At 39.8% G+C, this 16,503-nt stretch overlaps 1 protein-coding gene across 14 annotated transcripts in view; it reads left to right on the top strand.

Moving 5' to 3' along the window:
- Positions 1-16,503, top strand: part of DLGAP1 (DLG associated protein 1) — a 312,230-nt gene that overhangs the window by 144,385 nt on the left and 151,342 nt on the right. For all 14 annotated transcript variants that reach the window (XM_057699892.1, XM_057699894.1, XM_057699905.1 and 11 more), the window contains one exon: positions 7,733-7,973. In XM_057699892.1, coding sequence (XP_057555875.1) covers positions 7,733-7,973 — 241 coding nt within the window. The remainder of the gene's footprint in view (positions 1-7,732; positions 7,974-16,503) is intronic.

Genomic DNA, 16,503 nt, shown 5'->3' with positions numbered 1-16,503 from the left:
TTCCCACTGCACTAGCTCACAAAATAATATCCAGTATTTATGGAGTGCCTACCATGTGCCTAGAAATGTGCACTGGTATATTTCATCTTTATCCTTAAAGCATCCCTATGAGGTAGATATTATTATACCCACTTTACAGATTAGGAAAGTGAGGCTCAGAGAATTCAAGTGAATTTTCCATGATATAATAGAAAGAGCATTAAAATACTTCTTCCCACATAGAAAATAAATCCAAATGAATTTAAAATATGAGCAGTAATACAAAATGACAAAACAATTAAAATTAAGGGAATATGTGTATGATATTATGGTGAGAATTACAACTTTTAATAAAATAAGAAGTCCATAACATAAAAGACATCTAACTAAAAGTCAAATATTTCTGTGTATCAAAAGATGTCTTGGGACTTCCTAGGTGGCGCAGTGGTTAAGAATCCGCCTGCCAATGCAGGGGACACTGGTTTGATTCCTGCTCCAGGAAGATCCCACATGCCTCAGAACAACTAAGCCCATGCGCCACAACTCCTGAGCCTGCACTCTAGAGCCTGTGAGCCACAATTGTTGAGCCTGTGTGCCACAACTACTGAAGCCCATGCGCCTAGAGCCCATGCTCCACAACAAGAGAAGTCACTGTGAGCCCACGCACCACAATGAAGAGTAGTCCCCGCTTGCTGCAACTAGAGAAAGCCCATGAGCAGCAATGAAGACCCAAAACAGCCAGTAAATAAATAAATAAAATTTTTTTGAAAAAAGATATCTTAAAGTTAAAATTGATGGGGGAATATTTATGCACATCAAGAAAAAAAGCTTCACTTTCCAGTTGCCTAAAGTGTTTCTACCAATTAGTATGAAAAGATAAACAACCTAAAAGAATTTGGGGCAAAGCTTATGAAACAGCAAATCAAAAAAGAAAAAAGTACCAAGTCCAATAAATATAGGAAAATATGTTCACATACACTAGTAGGCTGGTAAAAACAAACTGAAACAGCACGATATCACTTTTGACCCATCAGGGAGCAAAACCTGCTAATACCCAGTTCTGGTGACCATGTTGAGAAATGAGCTCTGGCATACTTGCTATTTGGGGTAAATTGCTACAATTGTTTTTGAAAGTAGCTTGGTAAAATTTATAAAAGGGTAAAATATATCTTTCGGCACTAGAATCCCACTTGTGGAACTCCATAATACAGAGAAGAAAATACCAGAATATAAAGATAAATGCACAAGGATGTTTGTCATAGCATTGTTTCCAAAGACATATGTGAATCATCATCCACAAAGCAATTCTTAAATAAATTATGGTCCAATCACGCTATACAGTATCATGGAGGTGGTGCCTTAGTGTCTGAATCTCCCTGAGTCTCTATATAAAAGCAGACAGAGCAACTAGATAGAAAAACCAAAACTCATGGACAACATTTGCAACAAAATGAGGTGACAAGGTATTCCATGAACCCAAATGTAAGTACACAGGAACAAGCCATCACTAGCCATAAGCCTGGGTCTCATCCATGTCTGTGTAGAAAGACTCAGAGGAAAACAATGACTTTCCTGATGGACATAAGTAAAACAGAAAGAAACCAGCAGCAGGTATTCCCTGGAAAGCTTTGGGGGATTGTGGGGGGTGCAGGTAGTTGAGAACAGCAGCTGAAACTGGGAAGGATTTGCCTTCTCTAAGAGCTGGTAAATTCAAGGAGCCTGCAGTAAGGTCAGGAGAGGATGGAGAAATCTGAGCCTATTTGTACACTGGAAACCAACCAGGCAGTGTTTCCTTTAAGAAGAGGATCCAGTTCTGAGAAGAAACAGTGGGAATAGAATCAGATATGAGCAAGGTAGAGACAATAGCAAAGAAGAAAAGAGAAGGTTCAGGTAAAGGTTGGGGGAAGGAACAAAAGAATCAGGAAATCTCAGAAAGCAACACTACACTAAAACAATAGAGGAGGAAGCCCTGTGGATTAGGGGGGATATCCTAGATGTATCACCCTCTCAAGGTTAGAAAAACTAATTTTACTGAGAAATGAGGAACAAAAAAATATTCACTTTAAATCACATTCAAAGTCACTATAATAAGAAAAGAGAATAAGGAGCAGAATAACATTCCAACAGAAAATTAAAGCATGCCAGAAAGACACACCCAGAAAATAGATCGAAACTGTAACACACTCTTTCAAAATAAGCTAAAGGACATTGAGAAAATTACAGAAGATGTGAGAGAAAAAGATATATCTGAATTTTCAAAAACTTTAAAATTATGTCACAGAATTCAGCAAAGAATTTGAAGTAGAAGAAAAATCATTTTGGAAATGAAGATTAGACTGAAGGACTAGAGGAGCAAATGAATGAGACATTTCATACACTGAGAAAAATAGAATCTAAAAAGGAGGGACAGGGACTTCCCTGGTGGTGCAGTGGTTAAGAATCCACCTGCCAATGCAGGGGACATGGGTTCAAGCCCTGGTCCGAGAAGATACCACATGCTGTGGAGCAACTAAGTCTGTGCACCACAACTGCTGAGCCTGTGCTCTAGAGCCTGCAAGCCACAACTAATGAGCCCATGTGCCACAACTACTGAAGCCCGTGCACCTAGAGCCTGTGCTCCACAACAAGAGAAATCACTGCAATGAGAAGCCCGTGCACCACAACTAAGAGTAACCCCCACTTGCTGCAACTAGAGAAAGCCCATGTGCAGCAATGAAGACCCAACACAGCCAATAAATAAATAAATTTATAAAAAATAAAAAGGAGGGACATTTTTTAAATCAAAAAGAAATGAAGAGGTAAAAAGGATTCAAGAGAAATTAATAAATATGGAAGATAGGCAAAGATTGAACATGGAGGTAATAGAAGTCTCTGAAGAAGAAAACCAAAGCAAAGGACCAGAACAAATAAAACATTAAAGAAAACTTCCCTAAAATAAAAAGATGATCAAAGGAGTACACCATGTACCTGAGAAACTGACCCAAAACAATAAATACAAAGACATAGTCTAGTAAAATTACAGGATTTTGAAGACTTAAAAAAAAAAACCCACATCCCCCATTTGGACTTATAGACTTATAGCAAGTGACTTAAAAGACAAAAATTAAATTATCATTAGACTCTCTAACAACAATAGTTTATGCCAAAAGAAAACTGAGTAATATATTATTATAGTCAAGGGGGGGAGAAATGTAAACCAAAGATTTTACATCCAGAAAAACTGTTTTTCAAGTATAAAAGGCATGGGCACACTATTAAAAGCATGGATGAATGCAGGGAATATTGTTCCCATGAGTCCATCCTGAAGCATCTACCAGATAGCAAGATTTAGACAACCCAAATGACCAGATGTAAGGACTAGTGTCAAATAGATGTATGGGTTTATTTCTGGACTCTCCATTCTGTTCCATTGGTCTGTATGTCTGTCCTTATGTCAGTGCCAAACTGTTCTGATTATTGTTGCTTTGTAGTAAGTTTTGAGATCGAGAACTATTAGTCCTCCATTTGGTTTTGGAAATTATGATGTATCAATGTATTTTTCTTCATGTTTCTTGTTCTTGGATTCCAACAATGACCAGTAGGAGTTTCAGAAAGAAAAGGGGAAACAGAAGACAGTTACTAATGAAACAATGGTCCCTGAAATGGTGCCAGAACTGAAAGACATGAATTTGCAGGTAGAGAGCGCCCACCCAGTACCCAGCATGATGGAAGGAGAAAGATCCACACAGGAAATGCCATGGTGAAACAGATCATTTGGGACCAAAAAAAAGTCCTAAAAAGCTTCCAGAAGGGATGGGGCAAACCAGCTCACATGGAAAGGCTCAGGAATGAGAAAGGCATCCATTGTCTCACTCTCTAGCACACACACAGAGGCTAAGAGACAAGGAGCGAAGCTTGGAAACATCTGAAGGAAGAAAGGATGCAGCCAGAATTCTAAATGCAAGCAAGCTCTCTCTTAACAGCGGAGGTGGGGTACAGACAGTTCCATCAATGTGAGGTGACGCCTTCCCAAAAAAGCACTGGAAGATGTGCTCCTCCAAAAGAAGCGAATAAAATAAGGGAGAGAGAACGGGGCTCCACCGCAGGCTAGATAATAAAGGGCACCCCCAGCATGATGGGGACGGAACATCCCAGGACAGCAGTGGGCCTGGCGGCCATAGATTGCAGTAGGATAGCAGGCTCCAAGAGGGAGGCATCAAGGGCAGGAAGGAAACCAAGAGATTATCAGAGGTCTCTGAACATATCAAGAGATTCATGTAAGCAAGTGTTTGGCAATATGGATGCAAACAGCATAAGATCCAACTGGAAGAACTGAAAATAGTTGCCTCTGGGGAGGGAGAATTGGGGGTGGGCTGGGTGGGTTGGGGGCCTGCTCTTTGTCTATATAAGCCATCTAGAACTATTTGACCTATATTTGTGTCTAAGCTGGATAAAGAATCATCTTTGTATATGAAAAAAATAGTGGCAAGCATTAAATCTATAGTTATTTGTAAAACTAAGGTTAAGGAGAGCTACTGTGGGAGAGAACATGTACGCTATGTGCTCTGATAATGTCAATCTAGCACAGCTATTTTTAAATGAGGAAAGAATAGAGAGAGCACATGCAAAAAAAAGGTGGGGGCGGATTGTGAACTGTTTACAATAATGGTATGGGCAGTGGTGGTATTAGATGCTATTCTGAGGCTGTTGTGTCTGTATTGTGGAAGAAAGCAAATGAATCACTGTAGAATATCCCAATTCTATGGGATATGGGATAAAGATATACATATAAATATAACTTAAAAGAAGTTACATAAAAACACTGCATTGTGAATTTGAATTAGATGTATTCATAACCTGGTTCTCTGCCCACTGAAAGGCCTAGGAAGAATGACCAACCCCATAGCAATGACAATAAAGCTTCCTGGTGCCCAAATTGTGTTCTTGTGATACCATTTCCCACTGAAAGAAAAAATGCTTTCTGGGAAAATACTGATTTCAGGACTGAGCATGAAGATACAAGATGACTTTTGAATACCTTATCCTACCAGATACCAAGGAAGCTATCAAAGACCACTACATGTCAGAAGGACCCAGGAGCCAACTTAAGAGGTTCCCACTGGCCACAGATGGGACAGATGAATTAGCTAAGAATAATAACTGAAGTGGATTTAAAACTGTAATCTGAGTTCATTTTGATACTTTTTAAAATTAATTGGTCATGTTTGGTAGATACAGAACAAATTTTTCTTAAAAATTAGCAAATAAAAGGGAAAAGATCAAACATTCTGCTGTTCCTATATGAACTGAACCTACTGAGTAACCAAATAATATGAGAGAAAGTATTTCTTTATTAAAAAAAATCCCAACTAGTGACTATAAAAGTTGATGGAACCAAGAGTATCACCATTTTGCAACCTGCAATAAACTTAACAGATCTAGGCATTGAGCATCAATGACTATCAACAACATAAAAAGAGAGAGAGCCAGACATAGTGTGCTTCCTGATGAGAGAGCCCATGACACATGACCTCTAGTCTTGCCAAAGAGATTAAACCTGAGTTTGATCAAGCCTCTGGATCCAACTTTCAAATTTCAGGAAACACAAAGGACAGCAGAACATGCTAAATCCCTCTATGAGCAGGAAGTCAGCAAATCCACACTCTGGGAAGCTTTCCAGTTCAAACACTCTAGGTGCTTCAATAGATAAATTGTAAAATTTTTTAAAAACAGATGGAGGGAGGCTTGTATATTAAAAATGAATTAAAAGATATCTCAAATTTTAAAAATGGGTAAGACCAAACATAGGGTCCAGGAATGCACACTTAGGTGAAAAAAACATCAATGCAAAGCAGTGATTGCAATAAAACTCAGAGTACTAGTAACTTTTGGAGGGAGGATAGGGGTTGTGGTTAGGATGGGGCCTATGGAGGGGCTTCTATGTGCCTAAAAATGTTCTGTTTCTTGATCTGAGTAGTAGGTACAAGGGTGTTTGCTTTATTACAGTTCTCAAGTTATGCATTTATTTTGCATGGTTTTCTGTACTGTATATAATAAAAACAAGGAGTTAAAAGAGAATGAAGGATAGTTGTATTATGAATATAAGTATAAAATAGAAAGTTAAGTGGTAAAAACAGGTTGCAGAATTGTATTTACTTTATGATTCACTTTTTATGAAATATAGGGTAGGGGACACTAATACCCTCTGAAAGGTAATAATCCAAGTTTAAGAGTTGTTACCTTGACAGGGATAGATACTTGACTATTTCTTTGTGATGTTTGATTAATAAGGGAAAATATAATAATAATAATTTTTATATATGTGTATATATATACAGTTTGTTTTACTTTTTACTTTGAAATCATTCCAAAATGACAAAGGAGTCACGTGTAAAATACAAAGACCTACTGTACATCCTCAACCCAGATTCACACTCATTGATTATTAAGATTTTGGCTCATTTTCTCACTCTCTCTCTATTTGACAATTAGTTGCAAATATCATGTCCCTTTACCTCTAAATGCATCTCCAAGTATCTCCTAAAAAACAAGCATACATTATGTGTGTGTGTATAATATATACATAATTTTTAAATATGGACATATATTAGCCTTGAGAATGTGAAAATGTGCAGGGGTTTTATATCAAATTAAAGTATGTGAAAATACTACTTTAAACTGTAGAGAATTATTATTAAGAAATGCATGTCTCTTTTCCATCTGATATGCCTTAAGGTAATTGGTCATTTTTATCTAAAGTTTAAAGCAATCAGACATTCTTGGACTGCATCTTCAGATAACACAAAATAAAGACAGGCAAAAATTGCCATCATTTTCAGTATATGCTCTAAGCTTATAGTTTAATCTATTAAATTTTCAATTACTCATGAATTTGATATTAAGGAAATTGGACATATGAAGTTCTAGAAGGTAGCAGAACTTTGAAGAATGCTGCCACACCTCTATCCAATCAGCTGCAAAGAAAGAAATTGACAGAAGCACTTTGTCTGCCTTTTTTTTTTTTTTAGGTGATGCTCAGATCCAATGTAAATTATGTACAGAGGAATATAAGTAAATAAAAACTGATTCCTCAAAAAAGGGAAGACCTAATTTGGAAGATTTTTTAAACACATTTATAAACAATTTGTGGACCGTGTCAGCTTTTTATAGAGAAAAGTGAAACCTTCTTTAAATAGCACGTAGCTAGTTTGATAATCTCAACAGTGCCTTTCAAGATTTTGACATATCTGGGTTTGGTCTATTTTTGTGCAGAATGTGGATGTCTTGCCAGAAAATATAGGACCTGTTTCCATACTTTGCACTACATTAAGCTTCAGTTGATGCAAATTATTTGACGAACCAGTCACTTTCAAAGGCACAATAAAAATACTAGTTTCTAAAACGTTTGTGCTAAAAAGTCTCATTGAAATACACAAACTCTGACTGTAGGCCTATAAAATTGGCCCCTAGGTCTGCATTTATAAATAAGGAGAATTAGCACCTCGGCGTACGCTGGAGTAAGATTTCCCAACACCACGCTTCCTTGCATTCTAAAAACAAAGCTCTTTTTCTTTAGGGTTTAACTGACTGTTTGGCATCGTAAACTAGATGCCATTCTACTACAGTCTGTGAGGTAGAGGAAATAAAATGCGTTAAAGTTTAATGCAATCGGACGGAGTGTTGTCCTGGGAGATGCAGTTTGGAGCTGTTCAGAGGGCGAGGGGGCTTCTCCACCCCAGAGGAGCGCGGTGTTATGGTCCCGTCTCTCCCACAGGTGAGCGAGATGGAGGTGAACGGGCAGTTCGAGTCGGTATGCGAGTCGGTGTTCAGCGAGCTGGAGTCGCAGGCAGTGGAGGCCCTGGACCTGCCCATGCCCGGCTGCTTCCGCATGCGGAGCCACAGCTACGTGCGCGCCATCGAGAAGGGCTGCTCGCAGGACGACGAGTGCGTGTCGCTGAGGTCCTCCTCCCCGCCGCGCACCACCACCACCGTGAGGACCATCCAGAGCAGCACAGGTGAGTGGGCAGAGCTGGCCCCGCACCAGGGCGGCGGCATGGCTGTCCGCAGACACTGCACGTGGTCCCCTCGCTGTTATCACACGGTCATCAGTCACTAAACCCCACCCACGCCCAGCGAGGCAGTGTCTCTGCTTCGCTACCCACCTCTATCCCCAGCCTCCGGCCACATTCACGCACCTCCTTCTTCCTCCATCTCCATCTGTAGTATCAACAGAGGAAACTGCAACTATGGGACCAAGAGGGACGCCACCGGGGGAGATCTTCCCGAGATGCCCACACAGCATCCTAGGACCAGCACACTCAACCCATACTCTCCATCATCAGCCCCTGACTTTTAGGGGTGTGACCATGCCACGAATCATACACCCTGAGTGTTGAGCATCACAGAGTTGGAAAGCTTTTTAAATTCCAAGATATCCACAAAATGACTCTCCCAAAAGACCTAAAATATCACTGTGAGAAAATAAGGAACGGATGATGCAGTAATACTGGTTGCACAGTTTGTGAGTTTTCTTTCATTACAAAGAAGGCAGACTTATTTCATTATTTTAAAACCTCCTAACCATCTAAATATATACAGCACCTCCTTTTCCCTCTAAACTGAATTTAGGTTTATGCCACTACACTGTCTTTAGATCAGATTTTAGTCAGAGAGGCACAGAAGAGCTTCACTGATTTCCATGACACTGGAACCTGCATAGGAATGTAGCCATGGATGGTGTGTGTGACAGTGTATGTGCTGTTTTTTGGGTTTCAGCGTGTTTTTTTAAATAGCATTTGGATCCAAGAAGAAAATCCCCTCCATTGTAACTAGTCTTAACTTTGATGGAATTCAGCATTACTCCAATAAAGACTAGTTGTACAAAAAGAACATCAAACCAAGAGTCAAGATAAATGATGAATTAATTAGAAGGAAAAGTCTATGCTAGAATATTGTATTATTCAATTCTCATTTTAGATGCTTCAAATATCAGCAGTTATCATTCAGCCTAGAACTTTCCCAGGCTTGAGAATTAATAGGTCCTCAAACCTGAGTTAAAATCCTACTAACTAGAAATACAGGATTGAGATAGAACTTGCAAAAAACCACTAGAGGTTAAACAATGGGCATTCCTCCTGGACCAATTCGAATCAGGATTAGGGAAGAGATGCTTCTAGATGTTACCCGGGCTCAGCCGCCCCACCGGAGCCCAGCAGCTCTGGCCCTGGCTGGCTTTCTCCCACCAAAGAAGGTGGGTATACGTTCCTGCTCACTAGGAAATTTTGCAAGAACAGCCTCAGATGAGGTTAATAAGTTAAATAAGGTTGATTCAGGAAAGGAACACATTTTTAAATTCATTCATGGGCATATTTATGTGTGTTTACATCTGTGAAGTAAGTGTAGCTTGAAGGTCTGCCTGCGCCTCTAGCTCCTCACTGTGTCTTTGGTGTTTCCCTGTTTCCCAGCCCCCACCTCCACCTCCCTCCCAGCCCTGTCCCACATCTGGTCCGTTCTCTGTATAGCAGCCTTATCACCTGCCAGCTACTCTTCTGTGCTGTGGTTGCTCCTTAAACACGTAAAAAGCAGATCCTTACCTAGAAGGGCCAAGGGAAAGAAAAGGGCCGAGGGAAGGAAAACTGGTGCCCCCCTCCCCTCCCCCTCACAGGGAGCAGTGTTGTGGGTAAAGTGACAAGGACTCAGGAATGGCCGTTTTCAGATCAACTAAGAGGAGTTTGTGTTTTGTCCTTTAAGAGACAATTTACTCAGTCTTTGTGCCATGCTCTTCACGCCAAATACCCTATTCTGACCTTCCTAAGACCCTTCCCAGATACTCTGGGGGGTTCCAGAGTTCAAACAATAAGGTTGCCAGGTAAAATCCAGATTGCCAGTTACATCTGAATTTCAGATCAATAGTGAATACTTTTGTAGTGTAAGTATATCCCAAACATTGCATGGACTTACTTATCTGTGAATTATCTGTGATTTCTGTAGTATTTGCTAAATCTGACAAGCATATCAGAGAAGGAGGTGAGCGGGGCCTGGGAGGGTGTCCTGAGCTGTTCCATTTAGAATGTAAATTGGAGGGGCTTTAGCCAGAGGCCTTATGTGGGAGAACAGCTAGTAATAAATAAATGAAAACACCATGGAGTTGATGGCAGCTGCTCTATCTTGGGCTCCACGTGCCTTGTCCCAAGTCCTGGCCCCATCCACCTGTAGCCATCTGGGTGGGAAGGCTCCAGGCTTGGCTGTAGCTACAGGGGGTTAGGGGCAGGAAGATGGGACTTGTCACAGGGAATGGTGAAGCAGAAAATATCAGATTTTTGTACAAGGCAGCTGGTGACTTCACCCTTCATCATCCAAGTCAACATTATGATATATCAACTTTACAGTCATGGAAAACTAAGCAAACAATTTTAGAACTAAACGTTATAGTAGATTCTAAGGCCTTTAGAATTCTAATATCACTTTTCACAATTTCTCTAAGCCATGAATTTGGTCTTTTTAAAAAAGTCATTTTAGGATATAATAAGATTCTGTGCCCTTCATTCTACTGCTCTCAAAATTCCTGTGTTTCCGCCTTACCCCTCTTCTTACACACACACACACACACACACACACACACACACACACACACACAATTTTCCTTTTCTTTGTCACCTGATGTCAGTACTATCATATTTTCTTCTGCTGGTTTCCTTCCATAGAAAATCTACTTTCTCATAGGACCTACTAATTTTTGAAAGTGTGCGCTCGTCTGTGTTCATCAGGAAATGACTTTGCTATAATTTTAACTATTTCCCCCAGGTACACAGGTCAAATTTACATCCGTGTTCAGTGGGACATGACATAGATTTCTCCTTTGCTTGTTAATTCTTGGGACATTCACAACAGATTCCATTTGTCCTAAACTTTCCTTTGCCTGAAAAACAGCTCTTCATTTTTGTCAACTGCAGTTCATAGCTATAACTTTTCCCCCACAACAGTCTACATTCTGAGTCTTTGATTTTTGTGTCAGCCCATTTTAAATGGTTCAAATTTTCAACAAAATTCTCAAGCTTTTCTCCTCCAGCCTTGTCCATCCTTCATATGAGCAAAATGACACCACTGACAAAGGTCCACAAAAGTGTCTGGTGCCACGTGAGAGAGTCAGGAAGATGGGCTTGGCTCTAAGTGGCCCTAAGGATCCCCTAGTAAAATGATCAAGGATTAACAGAGACTCGGGGGCCAACTAGGAGCTGAGTTAGGGAGTGATTTATGCTTCTTTTGGTTTATTGACTTCTTGGTTTATCTAACTGTGATACAACCCTATATTATCTCAGCTTATCTGCCTCAAGCACTCAGATATCTCTACATCTAATAGTTGACAAGTTTTTATATAATCATTGCACCTGGGACCATTTGTGAGGATTAGAGCTACTGCAGGAAAGTAAAATTTTTAAGTGGGCAGTTAGCCTTATGACTGTGGGAAAACAAGCACCCTTATCTCAATCGTCTGAATATTTTACGTAAAAGTAGAACTTGGTGTTAGAAATAGACCCAAACCTCCACTTCAGATTATTGGATTCAGCTGGCCTCCTTATGGAATATACAAATGCAATTGTATGCATTTAAGGATGAGGTTTCTTTTTACTTCCTATGCTAAGCATCCAGGATCTATCAGAAGCATTACCACATTGCAGCTAGACAAACTTGAATCTGGTGACACCAGAAGCCTGAATAAGCAAAACTAGTGTATCATCATCAGTGGATCTACTTATACAAATACACAGACAGGCACATGGTCAGAAAGGACACAAAATACATCGTTTGTTACCCGGCAAGTAGTAGGCGAGGGTCAGTGGGTGTGGACAGAGGGAGATTTTTTAAATAAGCACTTACTGCTTTTCATGATTTTAAAAGCCAATATAATATTTGAATTAAAGTAATACTCTTTGACAGAAATAAGCACACTATCATGATATATGATTCTCTGGTCTTTCAAGAAGTTTTCACTTTGAAATTACAAGCTTTTCAAGGAAGCTTTATGTGGCAATAATATAATGTTTATAAAGAGTAAGTATATGCCACAGTGTTGCTCCTCAAGTTTGGCCTGTGTGTTATATTCTTTTATCAGGGGAAGCTCTTAAAAGTGGGTAGGGTTGAACTGGTCCCCTGTCCTTGACGGAGCCCCCAGGAAGGGCGGCGAGGGCCGAGGACAAAGCGTCCCCCTGGTCAAGCAGCCAGGGTCATCCAGCAAGAAGCCAACACACTTTGCCCTCTTGAGTGTGGCTTGACAGCACATAGTTACCATTTGATTTCTTTAACAAGAGACACGTTTCATATCTTCCCTTAAATAGAAACACGCTCTTCTATAATCTTAACCTCACACACTCTCCCAGCTCTGTATACAAAAGCAGTTACCCTTTTGTGAGTACCTGATTTCGGGGCCAAGTTCTGAGAGTTCTCACAGCTGGGTCATCACACCCACTCAGCCATGCCATCTAGAAGACCACACCAAACCTACCTTCCCACATCCTACACTCCAGTCCCTTACACTCTGCTCCCTGCCCACCCACCCCCATCGACAACAACAAATGCTAAACACACGAGATCTTAAGCAGAATAACATTAAGGTAATAATTTATATTTATAATACGCATGGTAGGCATTGGATAATGCAGGAAAAAAGGTAAGAGAAGATGCAGAAAAATACTTGTTTCACTCTGATATAATTGACATATTACATTGTGTAAGTTTAAGAAACTGTGATTTAAAAACTCCCAACAAATGAAAGTCCAGGACCAGGTGGATTCACAGGCGAATTCTATCAAATATTTACAGAGGAGTTAACACCTATCCTGCTGAAACTATTCCAGAAAATTGCAGAGGAAGGAACATTCCCAAGCTCATTGTATGAGGTGACCATCACCCTGATACCAAAACTGGATAAAGATACCACACTGTGTAAGTTTAAGGTGTAGGATGAGCTGATTTGATATATTTATATTGCTACCTGATTACCACCATAGAGTTAGCGAACACCTCCATCCTGGCGCATAATTATCATTTCTCTTTTGTGGTGAGAACAGTTAAGACCTAGTCTCTTAGCAACTTTGAATGTAATACAGTATTGTTGACCAAAATCATGATTCTGTGCATTCAATCCCCAGAAGTTATTTAATTTCTAAATGGAATTTTGTTTTTTTGACCACGATACCCCCCTTTCCCCGACCCTTCAGCCACTAGTAACCACCAGTCTACTCTCTGTTTCTACAAGTGCGGCTTTTTTAGATTCCACAAATAAGTGAGATCATGCAGTATTTCTCTTTCTGTGACTTATTTCACTTAACATAATACCCTCAAGGTCCACCCATGTCGTCACAAATGGCAGGATTTCCTCCTTTTCATAGCTGAATAATAGTCCATTGTGTATCTATATACCACATCTTCATCCATCCATCCCTCTGTGGGCACTTATGTTCTTTCCATATCTTGGCTGTTTTGAACAATACTGCAATAATTAGCAAAAAAAAAAAATACTTAAGTACCTCACAAACTCCATACTCAACAGACGTTTGGATAATCAAGGTGACTTTCCCAGGGAAATAGCATTGTTATTAAAAACAAGTTGAATCGTGAAATATTAGCAATAGAAGAAATTTCTACATCATCCACTCCAGGGGTCTGGAGCCTGTGAGCCAAATCTAACCAGCTGCCTATTTTTATAAATAAAGTTTTATTGGCACAAAGTCACATCCATTTGTTTACGTATTGTCTGTGGCTGAGTAGTTGCTACAGAGACTGTATGGTCCAGAAAGCCAAAAATATTTACTCTCTGGCCCTTTTCTGAAAGAGGCTGCCACCACGATCTAATCCACAGAACCCACTTTAAGGCCAAAAGTGGTGGGCTTCTAGCTGGAGGCAAAGTCAGAATAAAACCCCAGCTCAGCCAGCCATAGCCCTTTGCTTGATTGAGCCCCAGCTCTACAAATTCATGGAGAATCATTAGAGTTCAGAGAAAGCGCACTTCTTTCTAACAGGCTCGAAGTTAGTTAACAGGTTGTTTTTATAAAGCAATGAGAGAAAGGTTCAGAAGTCCAAAGGACAAACAGCGGCCAGAACTTTTTTAAACAAAGAGCTTCTCTTTTCTATTCAAGATAAGGTCAAATATAATAATAAGTTTCAGATCTTGCCCGGACTGGTTCTTTGTCCCTCTCCTTAAGAGGCTCCCTTCCTTGAATTTCTCCAAACATCCAAGTAGACCTGGAGACATCTACTTCCTCCCATCTTAGAAGGCTGAGACCAAAAAAAAGTCAAGATTTGTCATTCAACCTACACCTCTCATGAGGCAACTTCTCTGTTTTCTATACCTGAGAAAACTGACGGTGATGACTTTTGGAAGAATTTTGGTTATAACATCACTTCTTTGGGGCCCTCAAGGTGGCATTCATATGCACTCTAAATAGAAATATTATGAAGTCATAAAATGCAAAAGTTCTGTCAACACTGAGGAAGATGGAGGGTCTAAAGAGTGTCTTCTGCTTTCATCTCCTCCAGTGGTTTTGCCGCATATAAATCACCTCTCAGGGATGTGGAGAAAAGGGAACCCTCCTACACTGTTGGTGGGAATGTAAATTGGTGCAGTCCCTATGGAGAACAGTATGGAGGTTCCTCCAAAAACTAAAAGTAGAGTTGTCATATGATCCTGCAATCCCACTCCTGGGCATATACCCCTACAAAACTATAATTAAAAAAGACACATGCGTGCCTATGTTCATAGCAGCACTATTCACAATAGCCAAGACAGGGAAACAACCTAAATGCCCATCGACAGATGAATGGATAAAGAAGATGTGGTACATACATACAATGGAATACTACTCAGCCATAATAAAGAATGAAATAATGACATTTGCAGCAACAAAGATGGACCTAAAGATTATCATATTGAGTGAAGTAAGTCAGAAAAAGACAAATACCATATGATATCACTTATATGTGGAATCTAAAATATGACACAAATGAACTTATCTACAAAACGGACTCACAGACATAGAGAACGGACATGTGGTTGCTAAGCGGGCCAGAGGGGGTTGGGGAAAGGATGAATTGGGAGTTTGGGGTTAGAAGATGCAAACTAGTATATACAGGATGGATAAACAACAAGGTCCTACTGTATAGCACAGAGAACTACATTCAATATCCTGTAATAAGCTGTAATAGAAAAGAATATGAAAAAGAATATACATATATATATGAATCACTTTGCTGTAGAGCAGAAATTAACACAACATTGCTAAATCAACTATACTTCAATAAAATAAAATTTTTTTAAAAATCACCTCTTGGGGCTTCCCTGGTCGCACAGTGGTTAAGAATCCTCCTGCCAACGCAGGGGACACGGGTTCTAGTCTGGGTCCAGGAAGATCCCACATGCCCAGGAGCAACTAAACCCGTGTGCCATAACTACTGAGCCTGCACTCTAGAGCCTGTGAGCCACAACTACTGAGCCCACATTGCCACGACTACTGAAACCCTCGTGCCTAGAGCCTGTGCTCCGCAACAAAGAGCAGCCCCCGCTCTCCACAACTAGAGAAAGCCTGCACACAGCAACAAAGACCCAATGCAGCCAAAATAATAAAATAAAATAAAATAAAATAAAATAAAATAAAATAAAAATAAATAAAAAATCACCTCTTGGGACCAGAGTGCCAAGCCTGGAGGTATCTGTACCATAGACAGAGCACAAATTTGCCTTTGTCCATCTGAGGGGTTGTCACAGAGCCAATAGTGATGGTGTCCCAGGGTCTTCCAGCCTTTAGGGTTGTTGTGAGGTTCAAATGAGATCGTTAATAAGGAAGCACTATGTAAATTACACATCAGAATCCTTCTGCCTTGGCTTTAATTTTAATCTCTCAATCTGGCTTAGTTTAATAATAATGATAATGGCTAATCTTGGAGCATTTACTCCTTGACAAGCATTATGAACCAGCTGCATAGATTATCTTGCGTAATCCTCACGAATACTCTACGACAAGTACAGGATGTGATATCATTTTCATCATACAAGAAAAAATATTAAGGCTTAGTGAGTTTAAACAGCTGGACCAAGCTAGCAAGTGACAGAGCAGGCTCTTAAATTCTCTTTACGCATCAATAAATGCTTAGTAAAGTATAGTATACCCTGAACTAATTTATTACCAATCTGTCTACAGACTGAGAGGCCCAGGAACTCTTTTCTTTCATTTTTCTTCCCATGAATATTCATTTAGTTCCTGCCACGTTCGAAACCTGTGCTTTCCATAAAAATTTCTGAAAATCCCTCTTTAAAAGAAACTGTTTTGTTTTGATCACATATTAGTGACATGGTTTTTCATGCTGGTTTGTCTAACCCTGGAATATCTGTTTAAAGTGAAATTAAAGATGTAAGAAAGAAAGAAAAAAGACAATGAATAAGAAAAAGCCTCGAAAAGAAACTACTCTTTGGGTTTACATTTTCATATTACACTTTGTCATTTTGACATTATGGTGGATTTAAAAGATCAAATATCCAACCCTTGATCTAAT

This window comes from Hippopotamus amphibius, chromosome 11 (assembly GCF_030028045.1).
Source record: "Hippopotamus amphibius kiboko isolate mHipAmp2 chromosome 11, mHipAmp2.hap2, whole genome shotgun sequence".
Taxonomy (NCBI): domain Eukaryota; kingdom Metazoa; phylum Chordata; class Mammalia; order Artiodactyla; family Hippopotamidae; genus Hippopotamus; species Hippopotamus amphibius.
This window is presented reverse-complemented; position numbering and strand designations above follow the sequence as displayed.